General features: G+C 41.9%; 2 protein-coding genes across 9 annotated transcripts in view; one reads left to right on the top strand and one right to left on the bottom strand.

Moving 5' to 3' along the window:
* The window catches only part of LOC137436848 (serine/threonine-protein kinase PAK 4), a 177980-nt gene extending 161149 nt beyond the window's left edge, over positions 1–16831 (top strand). For all 3 annotated transcript variants that reach the window (XM_078787143.1, XM_078787142.1, XM_078787144.1), the window contains exons 9-11: positions 2067–2192; positions 5799–5933; positions 11424–16831. In XM_078787143.1, the coding sequence (XP_078643269.1) occupies positions 2067–2192; positions 5799–5933; positions 11424–11579 (417 nt within the window). In that variant the 3' untranslated portion in view covers positions 11580–16831. The remainder of the gene's footprint in view (positions 1–2066; positions 2193–5798; positions 5934–11423) is intronic.
* A 2891-nt stretch (positions 16832–19722) lies between these two features.
* The window catches only part of LOC137436847 (1-phosphatidylinositol 4,5-bisphosphate phosphodiesterase beta-1), a 293810-nt gene continuing 292220 nt past the window's right edge, over positions 19723–21312 (bottom strand). For all 6 annotated transcript variants that reach the window (XM_068131011.2, XM_068131013.2, XM_078787147.1 and 3 more), the window contains one exon: positions 19723–21169. In XM_068131011.2, the coding sequence (XP_067987112.1) occupies positions 20981–21169 (189 nt within the window). In that variant the 3' untranslated portion in view covers positions 19723–20980. The remainder of the gene's footprint in view (positions 21170–21312) is intronic.

The following is a 21312-nucleotide window of genomic DNA, read 5'->3' on the forward strand; positions in this document are numbered from 1 at the left end:
TGTAGTGACAAGTTAGGTGTAGCAGTGTGTAGAGACAAGTTGGGTGTAGCGGTGTGTAGTGACAAGTTAGGTGTAGCAGTGTGTAGAGACAAGTTGGGTGTAGCGGTGTGTAGTGACAAGTTAGGTGTAGCAGTGTGTAGAGACAAGTTGGGTGTAGCGGTGTGTAGAGACAAGTTAGGTGTAGCAGTGTGTAGAGACAAGTTGGGTGTAGCGGTGTGTAGAGACAAGTTAGGTGTAGCAGTGTGTAGAGACAAGTTGGGTGTAGCGGTGTGTAGAGACAAGTTGGGTGTAGCGGTGTGTGTAGAGACAAGTTGGGTGTAGCGGTGTGTAGAGACAAGTTGGGTGTAGCGGTGTGTGTAGAGACAAGTTGGGTGTAGCGGTGTGTAGAGACAAGTTGGGTGTAGCGGTGTGTAGAGACAAGTTGGGTGTAATGGTGTGTAGAGACAAGTTGGGTGTAGCGGTGTGTAGAGACAAGTTGGGTGTAGCGGTGTGTAGAGACAAGTTGGGTGTAATGGTGTGTAGAGACAAGTTGAGTGTAGCTGTGTGTAGAGACAAGTTGGGTGTAATGGTGTGTAGAGACAAGTTGGGTGCAGCAGTGTGTCGAGACAAGTTGGGTGTAGCTGTGTGTAGAGACAAGTTGGGTGTAGCTGTGTGTCGAGACAAGTTGGGTGTAGCGGTGTGTAGAGACAAGTTGGGTGTAGCGGTGTGTGTAGAGACAAGTTGGGTGTAGCGGTGTGTAGAGACAAGTTGGGTGTAGCGGTGTGTAGAGACAAGTTGGGTGTAGCGGTGTGTAGAGACAAGTTGGGTGTAGCAGTGTGTAGAGACAAGTTGGGTGTAGCGGTGTGTAGAGACAAGTTGGGTGTAATGGTGTGTAGAGACAAGTTGGGTGTAGCGGTGTGTAGAGACAAGTTGGGTGTAGCGGTGTGTAGAGACAAGTTGGGTGTAATGGTGTGTAGAGACAAGTTGAGTGTAGCTGTGTGTAGAGACAAGTTGGGTGTAATGGTGTGTAGAGACAAGTTGGGTGCAGCAGTGTGTCGAGACAAGTTGGGTGTAGCTGTGTGTAGAGACAAGTTGGGTGCAGCAGTGTGTCGAGACAAGTTGGGTGTAGCTGTGTGTAGAGACAAGTTGAGTGTAGCTGTGTGTAGAGACAAGTTAGGTGTAGCGGTGTGTAGAGACAAGTTGGGTGTCGCGGTGTGTAGAGACAAGTTGGGTGTAATGGTGTGTAGAGACAAGTTGAGTGTAGCTGTGTGTAGAGACAAGTTGGGTGTAATGGTGTGTAAAGACAAGTTGGGTGCAGCAGTGTGTCGAGACAAGTTGGGTGTAGCTGTGTGTAGAGACAAGTTGGGTGCAGCAGTGTGTCGAGACAAGTTGGGTGTAGCTGTGTGTAGAGACAAGTTGAGTGTAGCTGTGTGTAGAGACAAGTTAGGTGTAGCTGTATGTAGAGACAAGTTGGGTGTAGCTGTGTGTCGAGACAAATTAGGTGTAGCTGTGTGTAGAGACAAGTTGGGTGTAGCTGTGTGTCGAGACAAGTTAGGTGTAGCTGTGTGTCGAGACAAGTTAGGTGTAGCTGTGTGTAGAGACAAGTTGGGTGTAGCTGTGTGTCGAGACAAGTTAGGTGTAGCTATGTGTCGAGACAAGTTAGGTGTAGCTGTGTGTAGAGACAAGTTGGGTGTAGCTGTGTGTCGAGACAAGTTAGGTGTAGCTGTGTGTCGAGACAAGTTGGGTGTAGCTGTGTTTAGAGACAAGTTGGGTGTAGCTGTGTGTCGAGACAAGTTAGGTGTAGCTGTGTGTCGAGACAAGTTAGGTGTAGCTGTGTGACGAGACAAGTTAGGTGTAGCTGTGTGTCGAGACAAGTTAGGTGTAGCTGTGTGTCGAGACAAGTTGGGTGTAGCGGTGTGTAGAGACAAGTTGGGTGTAGCTGTGTGTTGAGAGAAATTGATGGGTAATGTGATTAACACTTCCGTTAGATGAGGTCAGATGGCCCTGGTGTAATTTTCTGTGGCTTGTTTGTCACCTTTTGCTTGATGCTTGGGTTTGTTACGATTTCCTCATGTTTGTGTTTCCAGGTGAAGCTTTCAGACTTTGGTTTTTGTGCTAATATCACCAAAGATGTTCCTCAGAGGAAGTCACTAGTTGGCACACCTTACTGGATGGCACCCGAAGTCATATCCCGGCTACCTTATGGACCCGAGGTAATGCCAATCTGTGTTGTTCGAGAAATAATTTACATGTCTCACACATCCTGGTTTTTTTTTTTGGTTTTTTTTTCTTTTCCTTTCCATCAAAAATGTCATTTGGCAGACATTTTGTCATTGTGAATTATTGGGAGCACAATTTGGGGTTGTCTTCAAACTGTTCACCTTATCAACTCGGTGTCCTTCCTCCTCCTCCTCCTCCTCCTCCTCCCCCATCTCCTCCACCCTCCTCCTCCTCCTCCTCCTCCCCCTCCTCCTCCCCCTTCGTCTCTCGGTCTCTACATTTTCCCCACATTTTTGCAGTTTATCATTCAGCATATTATTGTTTATTATTATTTATGATTACTTGATTGTTCAAATTAATTCAGTTTGTAAACAGCCTGTGGCTGCTGGGTGCATCATTTCTGGGAGTGTGGTTGTGCCACTGATGCAGTGCCCCCTACAGGTTAGAGCAGGAATTTGTAATTTTGTTCGTGGTGTCAGCAATTGCTCACCTATTCTTCACGAAGACCACCATGCGATCTTTAAAGTCACCAACTAATGCCGGCAGACAGGATGCCCAGGTTAACGAGGGACACGTTTAACACGTATTGGTGACTCGCTCTGTCTGCGAGACACCAGGATGACAGACTACAGCTGGGTCAGGATTCAAAACCCAGGCTAGATGCCTCATAGGTGACTGTGCATACCTCTAGGGCCTAGGCCATCCTGCTAGCCCATGTTTTTGAATGAATAACTATTCCTGTTCATTAGGACGAGTGTCGCTGTGTCCTAGATTGCTCAACAGCTCGATTTTGTGATCGTAATTGAGTTTGTTTCTCGTCATCTGGAATATTTTACAGAAATTTGTGATAATTTTTTTTGTTTAAACAACTACGGTTAAAGACCCCACTGTGTCGTTCACAAATGAGTAGGCGGGCTATCGCCGGTACCCTGAACAAATTACTAATTCCTGCCCCGTCCTACTTCGTCAAACCTAAGTGTGTCGGCCAATTCGTGAATGGCTTGGGCCAATAACTTTCCCAGGTTGACCCCACGAGAAGGTGGGGAAATTGTGCCCATGAAAGAATCTTGGCTACAGCTGAAGGTTATTCTTTGTTTATTATATAAACGAGCAACGGTACCCGCCCTATGGGCGGGGCTTCAATTGGGAAGCCCAAATGAAAAGGCTAAATATCAGAAATTGAAGGCTTTAAAAAATTTTTTAAACGATTCATATAAACATCCGTTAGATCATATCACACGCAAATCATCAAAATCTAAACGGTACATGGCGCCCATTCTGAAAAAAGATTGAATTCTGCAAAACGGAGGTGGCCGCTGCACGTCTTTCTCAGTCGCACGTTTATGTGTAAAGAGTGCGCGCCGAATCTGTAACACGGAAGCGGCCGCTACACCTGTTTCTCAGTCGCTTTGCACACGCTGCCGTGTTACTTCGGAGCCGCACGTTTATATAGGAAGAGTTCGTCAGGAGTCGATCTACTCTCTCCTGGTACTAGTCATTCACCATGTCAATAAATTATATTTCGTTCAAAATCATGGTAGATTAGCAAACCTATACATTTTTGGAAAGGTTATAGCATAAGGAAACTAAAAATCAATGTTTACATTTGGAGAGATACCTGTATGGCGGCCATTTTGGATTTTCAAAATGGCCACTGTAAAATACATATTTTGTTCTATTTCTGCCTCTAATTACCCTAAAAACTTTTTAAAATATACTAAACCTATATTTTCAGGGACAAGGAATCCAATGAAAGTATCAAATTAGTGCTATGGGGAATGGTAAGACACGAATCAAAGGTTTTGAATTGCAAAATACTGTCTTTATATTCGCGATAAGTTGCATAATCAAATACATGTTATCATTTTGTACAGGCAGTTAATAACATCAAAATGTGTCACAATAATTCATATCACCAAACATACACAGGCAGTCGGCAAAATCATATATACACATGCAGTCAGTATAACTTCACATCTACACAGGCAGTCAATGACAAAATATACACAGGCAGTCAATGGCATCAAACATACACGATTACAGAATATGCCATTTAGAGTTCGTCATCACTGTCCTGTGTGTCGTATCCGACAATATAGTCCGCATCGTTTTCACAGTCCGTTCCACACAAGCAAAGGTCGGTCAAATTGATTGGCAAATCGAATTGGTCGAATGGTCGATCGAATCGAATTCGATGAATCGAATCAAATCGAATCGATCGAATTGGTCGAATGGTCGAATGGTCGATCGAATCGAATTCGATGAATCGAATCGAATCGAATCGATCGAATTGGTCGAATGGTCGATCGAATCGAATCGAATCGATCGAATCGGTCGAATGGTCGAATGGTCGATCGAAGCGATTGGTCGAATGGTCGAATTGGTCGAATGGAATTGGTCGATTGGTCGAATTGGTCGAATCGAATTGGTCGGAATTGGCAAATGTAAACATTGATTTTCAGATTTTCCATGTAATAACGTTTCCAAAAATGTATAGGTTTGCTAATCTACCATGATTTTGAACGAAAAAACATAGTGAACCTGACTATACATAGAATAAACAGTATTTGTAGAATTTCAACAAAAGCCACATCACTGTTCATATCGGTAAATATTATTCCATCGTGTTTGGGAAAATTGGAAAACTTGGAAAACTTGGAAAAACAATATGGCCTATTTTACTCCCAGGGATCCCAGGAATACCCACCCAAAATATCGTTGCGATCGGTTGAGCCGTTTTTGCGGTACCTTCGAAAGGACGGACGGACATTTGGTGAATTATATTAAGATGGTTTAAGCACAGACACGTCATATGGAAAGAAGAACATGATTGCTTCAGACAATAGATTCCTTGCCATTGTTTTGCTTTTCCACCTGACCTAAGAGGTCCACCTGACCCATGCTGGGGGTAAAAAGCACGGTCTCTCTATCGCAGGTTGCACAAGCTGAATTATAATGACTAGTGGGGTCACCCGTGGGAATCCCACGGGCATGGAGGTGTATCGTTGCGATCATTGCAGCCGTTTTTGCGGTACCCAGGACAATAACGTTAGGCAGGAGTCCAAACCTGAAAATGCTGGAGACCAAAGCTGAAATTGGAAAAACAATATAGCCTATTTTACTCCAGGGGGTCGCAGGATTACCCACCCAAAATTTCGTTGCGATCGGTTCAGCCGTTTTTGCGGTACCTGGGAACGGACGGACGGACAGACAGACAGACGGACGGACATTTGGTGAATTATAGTAAGATGGGCCACTGATGAGGTTGAATTATATTGGTGGGCGCCTCATTTACGAGTGGTTCCTCCTTAGGAAGTACACACCGCTTAGTAGTGCTTTTGGGAATGTTAGTGAGTTGTCAACATAAGTGGCAAAAGGCAGAGCAGGTGTCATATGGTGGAAAGAAGAGGCAGCCATTCCGGTGTTTGCCTCTCAATAAACTCACCGTTGGGCACCGATCAATCAAAGAACCTTGGGATTTGTGACATAATGTTTATTGATCTTGAAGTTTATGCAAGATACGAAACATCGTTTTAAAATGAAATTGCGAGCCATTGTTATGAATGAAGATTATTCGTGACCTGCTCTTCACTATACAGGTGGATATTTGGTCCTTGGGGATTATGGTCATTGAGATGGTGGACGGAGAACCACCATACTTCAATGAACCACCCCTTCAGGCAATGAGAAATATACGCGACAGTCTTCCTCCAAGGATGAAGCATGGACAGAGAGTAAGTTTGTTTATTTATTACTTGCAAAATCGAAGATTTTTCAAGTATACTGGTCGGTTGCGTTTGTGGTTCTGTCTGTCTGTCTGTTTGTTTGTCTGTTTGTCACCGGCCTACAGGTCACAATTCTAAACCGATCCTCACAAAACTTCACCAAGTTGTCTAGGTCGTCCCAATTGAGAAACCTATTGATTTTGAGGTCAAAGGTCATCTGGAGGTCAAATTTCTAAAATCGCCATTTCAAATCCAATTGACTTGAAAATTGAACAACATTTGTATATTGAGTCAATAAATTGGGAAATGAACTATTTTTGAGGTCAAAAGGTCAAAGGTCAACTCAAGGTCAAATTTTAAAAGCCATCAATTTTCATCCAAAAAGCTGTCAATTCTCAACCGATTGACTTGAAAATTGAACAGCATTTGCATATCGAGTCACTAAATTGGGAAACATACTATTTTTGAGGTCAAAAGGTCAAAGGTCAATTCAAGGTCAAACTCCCAAAATCACCACTTTTCATCTGAAAAACCGTCAATTTTCATCCGATTGACTTGAAAATTGAACAGCATTTGCATATTGCCTCACTGAATTAGTAAACCAACTATGTTTGAGGTAAAAAGGTCAAAGGTCCACTGAAGGTCAAACTTCCAAAATCATCAATTTTCATCTGAAAAACCGTCAATTTTCATCCGATTCACTTGGAAATTAAACAGCATTTGCACATTGTGTCAATAAATAGGAAAACAACTATTTTTGAGGTCAAAAGGTCAAAGGTCAACTCTAGGTCAAACTTCCAAAATCATCAATTTTCATCTGAAAACCCATCAATTTTCATCTGATGGACTTGAAAATAGAACAGCATTGTGTATTGCTTCACTGAATTGGGAAACCAACTACTTATGAGGTCAAAAGGTCAAAGGTCAACTCAAGGTCAAATTTCTAAAATCATCATTTTTCATCTGAAAAATCGTGACTTTTCATCCTGTTGACCCGAGCTTTGATCAAGATCGTAAATTTTAATCTTGATGAAATGGACAATTTGCTGTGTCAATGGAAAACTTTGGGGTGGAGGGCGGATTTTACAAGTATCATGCTATGCATGACGTCTTCTTGTTTATTTATTTATTTTGCACAATTCTGAACATGTTGAGAATTGTCTTGTTTGTTTTTCTGTTTGTTTCTTTATGTCATCTCTTCTCGATTCTCGAAGATATGAGCTTGTAAAATGGGTCGTGATCTCCGGATGTCTTACCGTCCGGTTGGCCGTCTGTCCGCTAACCTTTTTGCTGTTTTTGCTACTCTTCCCTTATTACCTTGCTGATTGTTCTGAAATTTGACACATTAATACAATATTCTATCCCACACAATCGCTCGGCCATCAATCTTTCGATTTTGGATTGCGGGGGTTCCCAGGGGATCAGGGGGCCTGATTTTGGTCTGTGAAGAGGATATCTCAAAAAGTTGTTGACAGATTTGGATGAAACTTGGTGTACAGGTGTGGTGTGTGACGAGGAAGAAATTGTTTAATTTTGGTGAAGATCCGGATTCGGATCCAGACCCGAGAATTTTCATTTGATTAATTCACCATTGAGTAGAGGATGATGTGGTTGAGCTTGAAAGTGGTTGGATGTCAATGAAAGATCGTCTGTTGGGAGCCGTTGGTGAGGTATGTGGATGGACAAAAGGACCACCGAGGCACTCGGAAACATGGTGGTGCGATGATGAAGTTGGAAAGAAGATTGACTAGAAAAGGAAGAAGTTCAAGGAGTGGCAGAAGGCGAAGGGTATGGAGGCAGAAAGGCAGAGCATGAAAGTTATAAGGCAGCCAAGAAGGCTGCAAAGAAAGAGGTAGCAAAGGCACAGGAGGCATGTAGGAAAATGTTTGGAGAACGCTTGGATTCGGAAGAGGGTCAGAGAGCGGTATTCAGGATTGCAAAGCAGATAGCGAAAGAGAAGTGTGATGTGATGGGGGTGAGTTGCTTGAAGGATGAAGTGGGAAAATCGTTGTGGACCCAGATGGAATTAAAGGAAGATGGAAGAGATATATTGAAATACTGTTGAATGCAGAGAATGAATGGGATGGCAACATAGAGAGTAACCCAGTTTTAGGACCGGCAGAGAAGATAACTGAGAAGGAAGTTGAGGAAGCGATAAAAGCAATGAAGAGTAGAAAAGCGGGAGGGCTGACGGGAGTTGTGGGAGATATGTTGAAGGCAGCGGGAAGTTGGGGTGTGAAGAGAATGACAGAGATCTGCAATCTGGTGGTGGAAGAAGGCCGCATTCCAGTGGATTGGGAACTGAGTACCCTCGTCCCTCTATACAAGGGGAAAGGTGACCGTCTGGACTGTGGCTTGTATCGAGCGACAAAGTTATTGGCGCATGGAATGAAGGTATTGGAAAGGGTGTTGGAGAGGAGGATAAGGAAGAAAGTGAAGATTGATGAAATGCAGTTGGGATTTATGCCAGGAAGAGGAACGACAAACGCGCTTTTTATTGTGAGGCAGTTGCAGGAGAAGTACATGGAGAAGAGGGAGAAGTTGTTTCTTGGGTTTGTTGATCTGGAGAAAGCATTCGATAGGGTTCCACGTGAAGTAGTGACATGGGCATTGAGGAAGTTAGGAGTGGAGGAATGGTTGATCAGAGTAGTGATGGCAATGTACGAAAGAGCGCGCACGGCTGAAAGGACGAAGGACGGGAACAGTGGTGAGTTTGAGGTGAAGGTGGGAGTGCATCAGCGGTCGGTACGAAGTCCACTACTATTTCTAGCTGTGATGGAGGTGCTGGCTCGGAACGTAAAGGAGGGTTTACCGTGGGAGTTGTTGTATGCAGATGATCTGGTGTTGATTGCAGAAAGTATGGATGGACTGAAGGAGAAGATGAACAAGGGGAAGGAATGTATGGAGACAAAAGGTCTGAAGGTGAATATCGGAAAAACGAAGGTGATGGCAATTGGTAAAGCATGTGGTGAGGTGGAAAGAACTGGGAAGTGGCCGTGTGCTGTGTGCAGGAAGGGTATCGGAGTGAATTTCATTCAATGTATAATGTGCGCTGAGTGGGTTCATCAAAAATGTAGTGGTTTGTGAGGGTCATTAGAGTGTGGCAGCTACATTCAAGTGTAAGGTGTGCACAGAGGGAGCTGCAGATGGAGGAAATGTTGAGTTGGATCTTGGAGACGGCGTGAAGCTGGAAGGTGTGAAAACATTTTGTTACCTAGGAGACATGCTGAATGGAGAAGGTGGATCAGACTCGGCAACGGTTGCTGGAGTGAGATGTGCATGGAAGAAGTTTCGGGAACTGAGTGGCGTGCTGACGAGGAGGGGAGTGTCATTGAAGCTGAAGGGAAAGGTGTTTGCTGCATGTGTGAGAAGTGTTATGATTTATGGGAGCGAGACATGGGTAATGAACGTAGAGCAGCAACGAAGGCTGGAAAGGGTGGAAATGCGAATGGTTCGGTGGATGTGTGGAGTATCGTTGAGAGAGAGGAAGCCAAATGATGAATTGCGAAAGATGATGGGAATAGAGCCTGTGATGGATGCTGTGAAGAGAAACAGGTTGAGATGGTTTGGTCATGTTTTGAGGAAGGATGGAAGTGACTGGTTGAGAAGAGTGATGGAAATGAATGTAGAAGGAAGTAGAGGACGGGGAAGACCGAGAAAGACTTGGCTAAAGATGGTTGAAGAAGAAATGCGGACAAGGGGGTTATCAAGGAGAGATGCAGAAAATAGGGCAAAATGGAGAAGATTGTCATGGGGACCGCAAGGCTAACTCCCGCTCTTGCAGGGAAAATGGCCTTTAAAATGCCTATTGTTGTTGTATTCACCATTGAGAGACTTTGATAAAAATGATATTTAACGCGATATCTCAAAAAGTTGTGAACGGTGGACAGTAACCTGGTGGACAGGTCGGGTGTGTGACGAGGAAGAATCGATTCGATTTTGGTTCAAGTTCAGATCCAGATCTGGCCTATCGGTGGGATACAAAATATCCCTTATATGTACTGGTGAGGTACCCGTGCATAGCACGGGTGGGAGGCCAGAAGCAAACAGACAATGCAGAAACGGCGAATGCTAAAGCATGAAACCAATAAATTCCACATTCCTGTAGCACCTTCAGTTGCATGTCAGACATGGACAGCAAGTTCGTGAAGGACTTCCATGAAAAACGCACCCATTCGCAAACAAACGGGTATGTTTGTTCCATTACCAGTCAATGGCGAATCTGCATATAGCGATCCGCGAATTGACGTTTAGAAAGTAGAAACCATCACGGCATTTCGTCATTCACTTGAACTCGATTTCTCTTTTTTCATTCCAAACAGCATAACTCCAATCACAAATTAAATAACATTAATATAAAAAATAAACTTTTAACAACATTCGTGACATAAACAAATATTTAAATCCTGATGTGAAGTTCCGTACGGTTGGGTGAATACAATTACGAATTCAAAATCGTAATTGTATTCTCTCAATTCCAATCATCAATTGATACTTTAACAAAACGATTAACACGATTAACGTTTAACGATTTAACATTATGAATGAATGACGGTTGTATTGGGATATTATCAAACCCGCGCATTGCCATCATCTGTCCACTTCCGGATTCGCTGCAGGTTCATAATACTCATCAAAATCGAAACAGTATTTGTAGAATTTCAATAAAAGCCACATCACTGTTCATATCGGTAAATATTATTCCATCGTATTTGGAAAAATTGGAAAACTTTGAAAAATTGGAAAAACAATATAGCCTATTTTACTCCAGGGGGTCCCAGGATTACCCACCCAAAATATTGTTGCGATCGGTTGAGCCGTTTTTGCGGTACCTTCAAACGGACAGACGGATGGACATTTGGCGAATTACAGTAAGATTCCATTATTTTTTCATTTCTTTGTCTCAATTGGTTTATAAAGTGGGAATTTTTTTTTAGTGATTTTGTTTATTTGTTTTATGTCTTAAAAACCGATGTTTTTTCTGGATTTTGTGACTTTTACTTGAGAAAAACAGTTAACTATTGGTAGAAAATACCTTAAAATTTCCAATTTTTATGAAAGTGGTCAAGAGGATACTTCGCCCTAGACCAATCCATTTTATTACTATTGAGAAGATGTAGGGGAGTAAATGCCAGCATCTAAATTATTTCCTGCTTGAACTTGTTCAGTGGTGGAGGATGTTCGACACCTTGGTTGGTGTTATTACTGGTGTTATTATTACTGTTGGTTGGTTATTAGTTATTACTGTTGGTGTTATTACGTATATGAGGAAAGTGGAGCTCAACTCGTTAGGCCATGACACAAATCGAGAGGATTCATTCCAGTTGTTTCAATGTTTGTTGAACTAAATCTCAAAGGTGAGAGAACTTGTTCAATATTCCACAGTTTGGAGAAAATACTCCATATACCGTTGGTTCTAGAAATATAACTATTTGTTGTTAACATTTGAATTTATGGTTCGAGTAAAACTGACGTTGTTTTTTATTTTACCTGCTGCAGGTATCTCCACTGCTACACAGCTTCCTGGAGCGAATGCTGGACCGAGAACCTACACGCCGAGCCACCGCTCAAGAGCTTCTGCAGCACGCTTTCCTGCAGCTTGCAGGACCTGCTGCCTGTATATTGTCCCTCATGCGAAATCGTCCACGCCATTGATTTATGCTCCGAGTTGTCCTTGCGAGGCTTTCTTGGAGGAAGCTTGCAGCCCTTTGCTGGAATTTCGAGATTCACTGCTTCTAGTGGATCGCTATAAAGGGGGCAACTGGCTCTCTGCTGATGTTGCTCCACTGTGCCTCAAGTTCCTTGGCCTCTGTACAAGGATTTGTTCCACAAAAGGCAATGAAACTACTTGGGTTTGCCTGCCATTGGTTCGACTCCTTGATGAGTGGATTGTCTTCTCCTTAGAGCAACCTCATTACTTTTGGAGTACCTGAAAAGTGTGTTCTCGCTCGACCCGGTTCCTCCTGTGGATTTGAAGCACAGAAGCTAGAAAAACATTCGTCGCGAGGTCGAGAGGTTTTAGCCATTCAGTGTTGTGAACTAAAACAGTGTTTTGATGCTGACTCCAGGCCATGTTTAGATAGTCGAAGTGAATTCACTCGAGCTCCGTGTTCTACGTTTGCACTTCACGTCCGCTCCTTGGGTGTAACTCAAAAGTGGCATTTTTGAGAATTCCTTCGGATTGTACGCAAGTACATATTGTCTGTGGTTTGAAAGTTCTTACGCGTCCTAGATAGACAACAATCGTCGCTATCGGATCGTCATCGTCATTTTGTGCTGATTGTTTGATGATATCATTTTCTCATCACATTGTTTCCACAAACTGCAGCTTCTTCCTTCCAGATGGTCTTCCTATAGGTGGTGAAGATGGTCTTCCTATAGACTCCCCCAGTTTTTCATTTTTCCAACATCACCCATTCCTATGTTTCTGTTTCATTCATCGCTTTGTTTCCTGCCTCGACATCTGTTTTGATCGCAAAGGATTGTCGTGCTTTTGTTGCATCAATACATTGTTTTTATATCATGTATTCTGCCCTTCATGATATGTTTGCATTCGAATTCCACCTTATCCATATTTAAGCTCCCACCTCGTTTTAGTGTTTGCTGTTTTGTCTTTTTTAATGCTTTCCTTTTCTCCTTTACGAAACTTTTTAGTTCAAGTTTCTTTGTTTTCAACCTGTAAGCCAGTGGTTCCCAAACTGTTTTTGTCCACAGAGCAGGGGTTTGCCTTTTTCAGGCACCGTGGTCCCCTTTTTGACGCAATGTTTTATGGCCGGATTCCCTTCTTGCCGCAAACCCTGTTAGTCGCCTCTTGCAACACACAGGGAATTACCAGTGAACTGGTACTCAATTTGCCGACCTCGGAAGGAAGACAGGCTGAGTGAACCCCCCTGGCGTTAATTCAGCAATCGACCGGGATTCGAACCCAGGATCCTAGGATCCCAAGCCGGCACCCTAACCGCTAAGCCAACATCAGGCTTGGTACCGGTACCTATGATGAAAAAATATTGTCGGAGAAAATGTTTTCGATGTGGAAAACCCCCACTCAAAAACCCGGATTTTTGGGGGGGATTTTTTCAAGTTTGGTTTGCAACCCTGGGTTTGGGAACTCCTGCAAGTGTAAGCCATACCATGAACTGAGCATTAATACAGTGTGTACGATTATCATGTGTGTGGTACGCGTGCTTACATCGCAGGCATTGCTCATCACAGCAGTGGAAGCTTAAGTGTGAACTGTGGTTGAGTGAAGAGGTGGGATGGGGGTAAAATGGGGCAATTGCAATTCAAAAAAAGGAAGTAAAAGAGGTATGGTATTAAAAGGAGAACATAAAAGTTGATTAAAGAAATGTCATCAAAGTTAGCTGAATACATCAAAGTCGGAAGAGTTGAAGATGAAGATTGTGAGGAGATACCTTGAAGGTAAAGGCATATAAAAGGGAGGGAAAGAGGGAGGATTCCACAATATTGGGATTAGACGTCGTCCTACACAATTTTTGTATATTGGGATTCCACAATATCCACAGATTCCACAATATTGGGATTCCAAATCCCAATATTGGGATTCCACAATATTGGGATTAGACTTGGTCCTCTACAATTTATTCCCCTTGCAAACAAATTTTCAAAAGCAATGGAATAAACCCTTTGGATGCATCGGCATCTTGCCTTTGTGAGTCGTTGATTGGTTTAAGATGCATACTTAGTTCACATGCTTTCCACAGCAAATAGGGGACCCATTGATGTAATATTGTTCATGATTGTTTTTACACTCTCTGCCATAAAAACCGAACATGTGATTATTGGTGATGCGATTAATTTATGACATCATGGGACACAGATGAGGTCAAAACCTTCTGACAGAGATAAATGCTGTATAATTGAAGACCATAGAATTATAACCAGGCTAAGTCACATTTAGTCATTTCGAGAAAAACGTGAAAAATATTTTGAAAAACGGGGAAAAAAAATAAAATGTGACTTAGCCTGGTTATAATTCTATGGTCTTCAATTGCATGTCCATTTCATTGTGGCTGAATCACGTAATGCTGCGTTGTGGCATATTTCACATTGGGATCCAGTGCGGAAGTAACAATCTCAATACCGGGTATATCCATTTCTGGCAGCAATCATTGCATTGCACCGTGGTCGCATTGACTCCATGAGCAATCAAATCTGAGCCTGGGAATGACATTCCATGCCATCAGATACAATTCCAGATCAACGGGGGTTTGTGGTTGTCTTGGCAAGGTTTGAATGCGCGGAACAATTGTATCCCAGAGATGTTCAATTGTATTTAAAGATGGCAGGGCCAGGGTGTGGTTAGATTAATGTTGCCATTGACAATAACATTCCTTGTTTGAATGGTCCTGTGAGCAGGAACATTATCATGCATAAAGAGGATTCCTGGATGCAGGTAACAAATGTTGCTGTAAGGTCTCATGAATGTATCGATCTGATGACATCAGATCTGATGACAATCAGATTGACATGGATACCTACCATTTGTCAAGTTGCTTGCTGGACCAGATTGGTGTATATCACATCTTGTGTAGGCCTGTGCGGCCACCATGCCTTTCAAGTAGAAACTGATCAAAACACTTGCCCATTGCCTCCATGTCCATCAGACATACCGATTCGATCACCACAAGTAGCTTGGCTGCTGAAATGGATGAGGAGCACGGTTACCTGCATCATGGAGACACCTCAATGTGGTGGTGTTACTTATCCTGTGAGGTCCAGGAAGTGTGTTCACAGTACTCTGTGCAGTTTTAAACCGATTGCGTATCTGGGTCGTGCAAGTGTATCGGCCGTGAGCGGGAGTCGTCGTGTTATCCTTAGACGTCCAATTATTGGCATGTCTTGTTAACCAGTGGCTGGATAACATCTTCTGAGGTCTGCGTCTGAGGTCCTGAATTGCACGTACTGATTACACGAGGCAGTTACATTACGTGGACATTTGCAATCAAGTGTTCCGCACATCCCTTGTGCCAAAAAGGTACTTGGAATGAATGCTGGAACAGTTGTTCACCAATTACGCTATCAATTGTACATGTTTGGTTATTTATGATGGAGTGTATTTATTTATTTTTCATCTATTTTACCACAATTGAGGCTCATGCAAGAGCTGGAGGATATAAAGTGAAAAAGCCATTAATTATCAGATCAAAAAAGTTAGATTTTGAAGCCTGAACTTAGTTTGTGCTTTTGGTATTTACTTTGGTATTTCTCCACTCACATTAGTTCATTTATAGAATATGGAACCTTTTGTGTATCATTATCTTCACTCTTATATGCCATTGGTGGTATGTTGGTCGGTGTGCACACGTGGTCGAAATCTAATGCTTTGGCAAGACCAGAGATGCGTAAACGTTCTGAAAGGACAATTGAACCTTTGCAGTGACTCTTTCATATTGTCACGATTTTCTGATAGACCGTTTCATCTCGGGTGATTTATCTCTCGAACCTAGTCAGAACATATACGCACTCCATTTGACACCAATCAAATGCACATTCCAATGATGCAACTTCCTCCCCTTCCCTCTGTATATGAGGGAAGAATTTATTAATTAGGCCAGAGTAGCAGCCACCAAATGGTTCACTCCTTTGTGTTTATTTTTAAGACACTTGTGGGATTTTTTCTAACATCCACCTGCCCATGACAGCAGAATGCACAGCCAACTTAATGTCCCCTCTGATGGACAACGTGCTCTTAGATGGAAAGGGCCAGGTTGATGGTTTATATTTGTCTGCAATCGATCTCAGATTAGAAAGTGCAAAGGTACTGGTTGCTGAGCCATTACCTGTGTCAGCCCTGGTAAGGTGTTGCTTGGTACTGGTGCCTGAGCCATTATACCTGTCAGCCCTGTTAAGGTGTTGCTTGGTACTGGTGGCTGAGCCTATACCTGTGTCAGCAGTTGTGGTAAGGTTTCGCTTGGTACTGGTGCCTGAGCCATTACCTGTGTCATCTCTGGTAAGGTGTCGCTTGGCAGTCGTGACTTTGCCACTCAAAAACTACTCGTGAGTGCACTCCCACTGCAGCCTCAAGCTGATGCCAAGCAGCATGTTAGGAATGTTGTTATAGAGGTTGAGTGGGTAGCTCTAATGATGCTCACTTACTCTTCTAGATTTTCCATGAAGGTAGAGAGGGCACTCCGAAGTTCAATTTTGTAAGGATTTTAAAATATGACACATTTCCCAAACAACACCTGGGTGGTTATGTTTTTATTAGTGTGTTGGTTTTTACAAGTACAGGATCATTTTAAGTTTTCAGTGTTTTTATTACCTGCAGACACATTTGCCTACATACATTGGAATTCCGCAATGCTTCCTTGCCAAAAAAGAAATCGTAGCAGAAGCGAAGTGTCTGTCATCTCAGGGTCTAATACCGTATTCTCGAAAATACCGACCTGCACTACGAGGTACGCAAGTGTCCTGTCCCGTTTATCGATGTCCAATCCGTTGTCGCATTCCGATCGCATTCGGTGTTGCACGTTCATCGAAAGGTTTAGCTCTTTGCTCTTCGTGTATACCTGTGTCGTTTACAGTTTTTGGGAGGTGCGCACAACTCTGACGTCCGTAAGCCATTACTATTGAAGGTGCGCTGTGATGTAACGTGATGTTACTCTCGACTTGTTTACTATGTTTATGGTTTTTAATGATTTGTATGTGAGTGGATCCCAACACAACCCGTGTGTATTATAAAGTGGGGATGCTCTCGGTTTTACATTTCCTGTAAAATGGAGCGCTGCGCCATCATCGGTTTCATTTGATGCAACCTCCGCACGTGTGTGACCTTTTGTGACATTATAACCTTTTTTTTGACTGGTTGTACATATTTTCCAGTTTTGTATATAATGTGAAAGTGTATAAGGGTGAGTGGTAAAATAAAGCTTCAGTGCAAATCAGAATATGTGGACGACATTTTGTTTTGCAGATAATGTGTTTATTTCTCCCAATATTACTCGGAAAATATGAAGGATGGGCAGCCTATGGAACCTCACTTCACTTATTTAACGTTCACAGAGTTCTGGTCACAGTGGACATAAAATACGTGATTTTAACTTGGTCACCAAAACAATCAAGCTTTACATAAATATTCAAAAACTAAGGCATCACCAACCACTGCAGCTGCCCTGCAGTCCGGCTTTGGGTCGGTAACGGGCCAGTCAAACTGTGGTTTGACCTTGAACAAATTGCAAAATATATTTTTTAACCTGTATGTGTTTCAGGGAAGTCCCAAGAACATCATACTAAAAGTTCTCAAAAACACATTTGGTGGAAAGGGGTCAAAAATGTATTGATATGCAAATTAGCTTCCGCCATTATCGAAACTTCGTCTTTTTACAATAACTTTGTAACCAAACATCGAAACATATAGGTCACAGGTTGGTCATAGGTTGGAGCACTAATTTATATTATCATCAATACTCCCTACCACATCCAGGATGACTCCATGTTGTGCTTGGTGGAAGCGAGAGACAATGTTCCACGTGGCAGGCGGTGCTTATCACTCCTTGTAAGGTGCAGCAAGCGCTCCATGGGCTTATCACTCCTGGTAAGGTGCAGAAAGGGCTCCATGGGACACCTTACTGGCACTTTCTCCACTCACAATATGGAGTCGCATAAGTACTGGTATATGACCGAAAGGTTTTCAGAATCACAAGTGTATGGGAAGCTCGCTGCGTTGCCCTGATGATGCCCCAATAAGGGCAAAACCAGATCGGTAACTGAGTTTTCCATGCACTTGTGACAGTATCTGAATTAACATCTTTATTTTTCGCTGCAGGATGGCTCCTCCGGGGCTTCGTAGACAGTGCAGACATCGTGGCGGTGACTTCACGGCGTTCAGACAGTCATAAGTTGGAACACTAATTATATATATATATATATATATATATATATATATATATATATATATATATATATATATATACACACAGTCATGTCAAAAAGTAAGTACACCCCATGTAAAGTTTTGACTTTTTCAACATATTTCAACATACAGCTATTTGATCTTCATTTCAACAATATTGATAGATAAAGGTGATATAATATAACAAATATCATGAAACATTTACATTTTGTAGTCCGTAGTTATGCATTATGTTTTGCACTCTGTCAAAGCGCCTTTGGGCTTCATGAAAAGCGCTATACAATATAAATGAATTATTATTGTTATTGTATAATTTAAATAAACATAAATGCAAATTTCACGTGTGGAAAAAGTAAGTACACCCCGACATTTATCACCACTTCAAATACCGAAAATTAGAATCAGGTGCACCAGCTCAGGTGCAAATGATTAAAACATCGTTAGAGAGGATCTTGGAGGAACCTGTCTTATTTAAACCTCAGACATTTAGTTTGGTTTGCTCTTTGTTGTTGAAGTGTGCGGCGTCACCATGCCTAGATCAAAAGAGCTCTCTGAGGCCTTCAGAAAGAAGGTTATAGATGCCTACGAGTCTGGGAAGGGATTTAAAAAGATCTCCAAACAATTTGAAATCAAATGCAATGTCAAAGTGCATGAGGCTACCATTAGAAAGAGGCTGCACAAATTTGATCTACTAGGGAGGTGTGCCAGGAGGAAACTTTTGCTGTCCAGAAAGAACATCAGGGCAAGACTAAAGTTTGCCAATGAACACCTGGGCAAAGATCAGCACTTCTGGAACAATGTGCTCTGGACAGATGAGTCAAAGGTAGAGCTATTTGGCCACAGTACCAGAACACATGTTTGGTGAAAACCAAAGACAACATTTGACCACAAGAACCTGATACCAACTGTAAAGCATGGTGGTGGAAATATTATGGTTTGGGGCAGCTTTGCGGCATCAAGGCCTGGGCAGCTCACCATCATAGAATCCACTATGAATTCTTCATTGTACCAGAGGGTGCTTGAGGATAATGTGAGGCCATCTGTCGGAAAGTTGAAGCTCAACCAAAGGTGGACCTTGCAACATGACAATGACCCTACATTTACCAGTAAATCCACCAAGGAATGGCTGAAAAGAAAGAAATGGAGGGTTCTGGAATGGCCAAGTCAAAGCCCAGATCTAAATCCCATCGAGATGTTGTGGGGGGATTTGAAACGAGCTGTGCATGCAAGAGACCCCTCAAATATCGCACAGCTGAAAGAATTCTGCATGGAGGAGTGGGCAAAAATTTCTCCCAGTCGATGTCAGAGACTGGTCAACAGTTATAAGAAACGCCTACTTGAGGTTGCTTCTGCCAAAGGGGGCAATACCACCTATTAGAGTCAAGGGTGTACTTACTTTTTGCACATGTGAAATTTGCATTTATGTTTATTTAAATTATACAATGGACTACAAAATGTAAATGTTTCATGATATTTGTTATATTATATCACCTTTATCTATCAATATTGTTGAAATGAAGATCAAATAGCTGTATGTTGAAATATGTTGTAAAAGTCAAAACTTTACATGGGGTGTACTTACTTTTTCACTGACTGTATATATATATATATATATATATATATATATATATATATATATATATATATATATATATATATATATATATATATATATATATATATATATATATATATATATATATATATATGTATATTATTTATATATGTATATATATATATTATATATATATATATATATATATATATATATATACATTATTTATATATATATATATATATATATATATATATATATATATATATATATATATATACATACATAGATACACACACACACACACCACACACACACACACATACACACACACACACACACACTCACACCATATATGAAAACAATCCATGCCGAGTTCTGCAACCTTTAATTGAAACAAATAATTGACGTTATGGTTTGCAGCATGTCCCAAGACGTGCCTCCACTAACCTTTCTCAAGAGTGATAAGCAATACATCACATTCGCCCTATAAACCATTGAAAGTTGTTGGTGGGCCAAGCTAGTTACCTAATCAACAAACGTTTCACGCTACTCGTGAATTATCCCAGCTTCTTCAGCTCCTCCATCAGCCTCATACCCAACAATGGCTGTTTTAAGATTAATCAACCAATCTTGACAAAAATCAGTTTTACAAATAATCTTGAGTTGGGATTATTATTTGAGGATAAAACACCCAGTTTATTATTTTGTGTAGCAATCATGACAGTTGCATAGGATTAAAGCCCAAACCATTATATTAAATACAAAGTAACAGGACAATTTACACCTTCAATCCTGTAAAAAAAAAAAAAAATGCATCCGTATGATTAAAAAAATCCAAGACGAAAAATGATAAAATAAAGTACAAAAACTATTTACAGTACCTGCAGGTAAAAAACAAACAAACAATAGATGCGTTGACCATTGCATTGTAAACAAGGTGGTGCGGTGAATACAAAGCACTACAGCATCGTGGATATTGCGTCCATTATATCAATAACTTGAGACATTCAAGTAATGCAAGTGCAATGATATGGTATAATAAATGTATTTCAGCACACCGGCACGATTGATTAAATACTTCAACTGAACTCACAGCACGGAATGTGGTTGTGGTTGGGGAAAAGAGTTCAACTGTAAATACGAGGAGTTTAAAGTGTGGAACGTCCGGACGGCGTCGGAGCAACAGGGCGAACAAAAGATGCTGCACGTGGCCACGATGAGCACTTTAGTGTTTCACCTGGACAGGACAAATGCCAATGGCAATCAAAGCACAGTGGAACTCACTTATTAGGGTCTGTTTTTCATCCATGGGAGAGGGGGTGGCTCTCTGTGGAGGAATGAATTACCCTTACCGAACCCTTACTTCTTACCCATATTTGTTGCAATGACATTTGACTGTCAAAATTAGCAATTAGTTAGCATCTCGTCTCATGTGCAACTCAATAGGAAACATTACGTGGTTAGTTGAGTCTTGCTTACGTGGAAATGAACAAAGATCAGCAATTCTGACAATATGGTTATTTCTAATAGAAAATGCTTCCCGAGCTCAAGGCAAAGTGCAACGACGTTAATTTACGGAGCAATGGAGTAACGATGCGGGGCTTCAAATTCAACACACATGTGGGTTCAAAGCTGAGTGCCTGAAATGCCATCTTCATCAACATCGCAAAAGGACATGGCCAACTCTAAAGAGGGTGGGAAGAGACCGAGCTCATCACAAATAGAGCCTCGCACATCTCGCCGCATGAAGTTCATTACGAGTTTGGGAAGATCCTCCTGGAAGGCCTCGTACTGCTCTTGCAATTCCTGCTTTTGCTGCAGGGTAACACGCATTGTAGGTGATGACGTCAGTTAGACATGAAAGTTAAAACTTAAGGAAAGAAGGGAAGCAACCAAATAAATAAAAAAGTTTGATCGGAGGAATGTCACGATAGGAAGGAGCGGTGTGTGACAACGAG

The sequence above is a fragment of the Myxine glutinosa genome, chromosome 11 (assembly GCF_964187855.1).
Source record: "Myxine glutinosa chromosome 11, kmMyxGlut1.1, whole genome shotgun sequence".
Taxonomy (NCBI): domain Eukaryota; kingdom Metazoa; phylum Chordata; class Myxini; order Myxiniformes; family Myxinidae; genus Myxine; species Myxine glutinosa.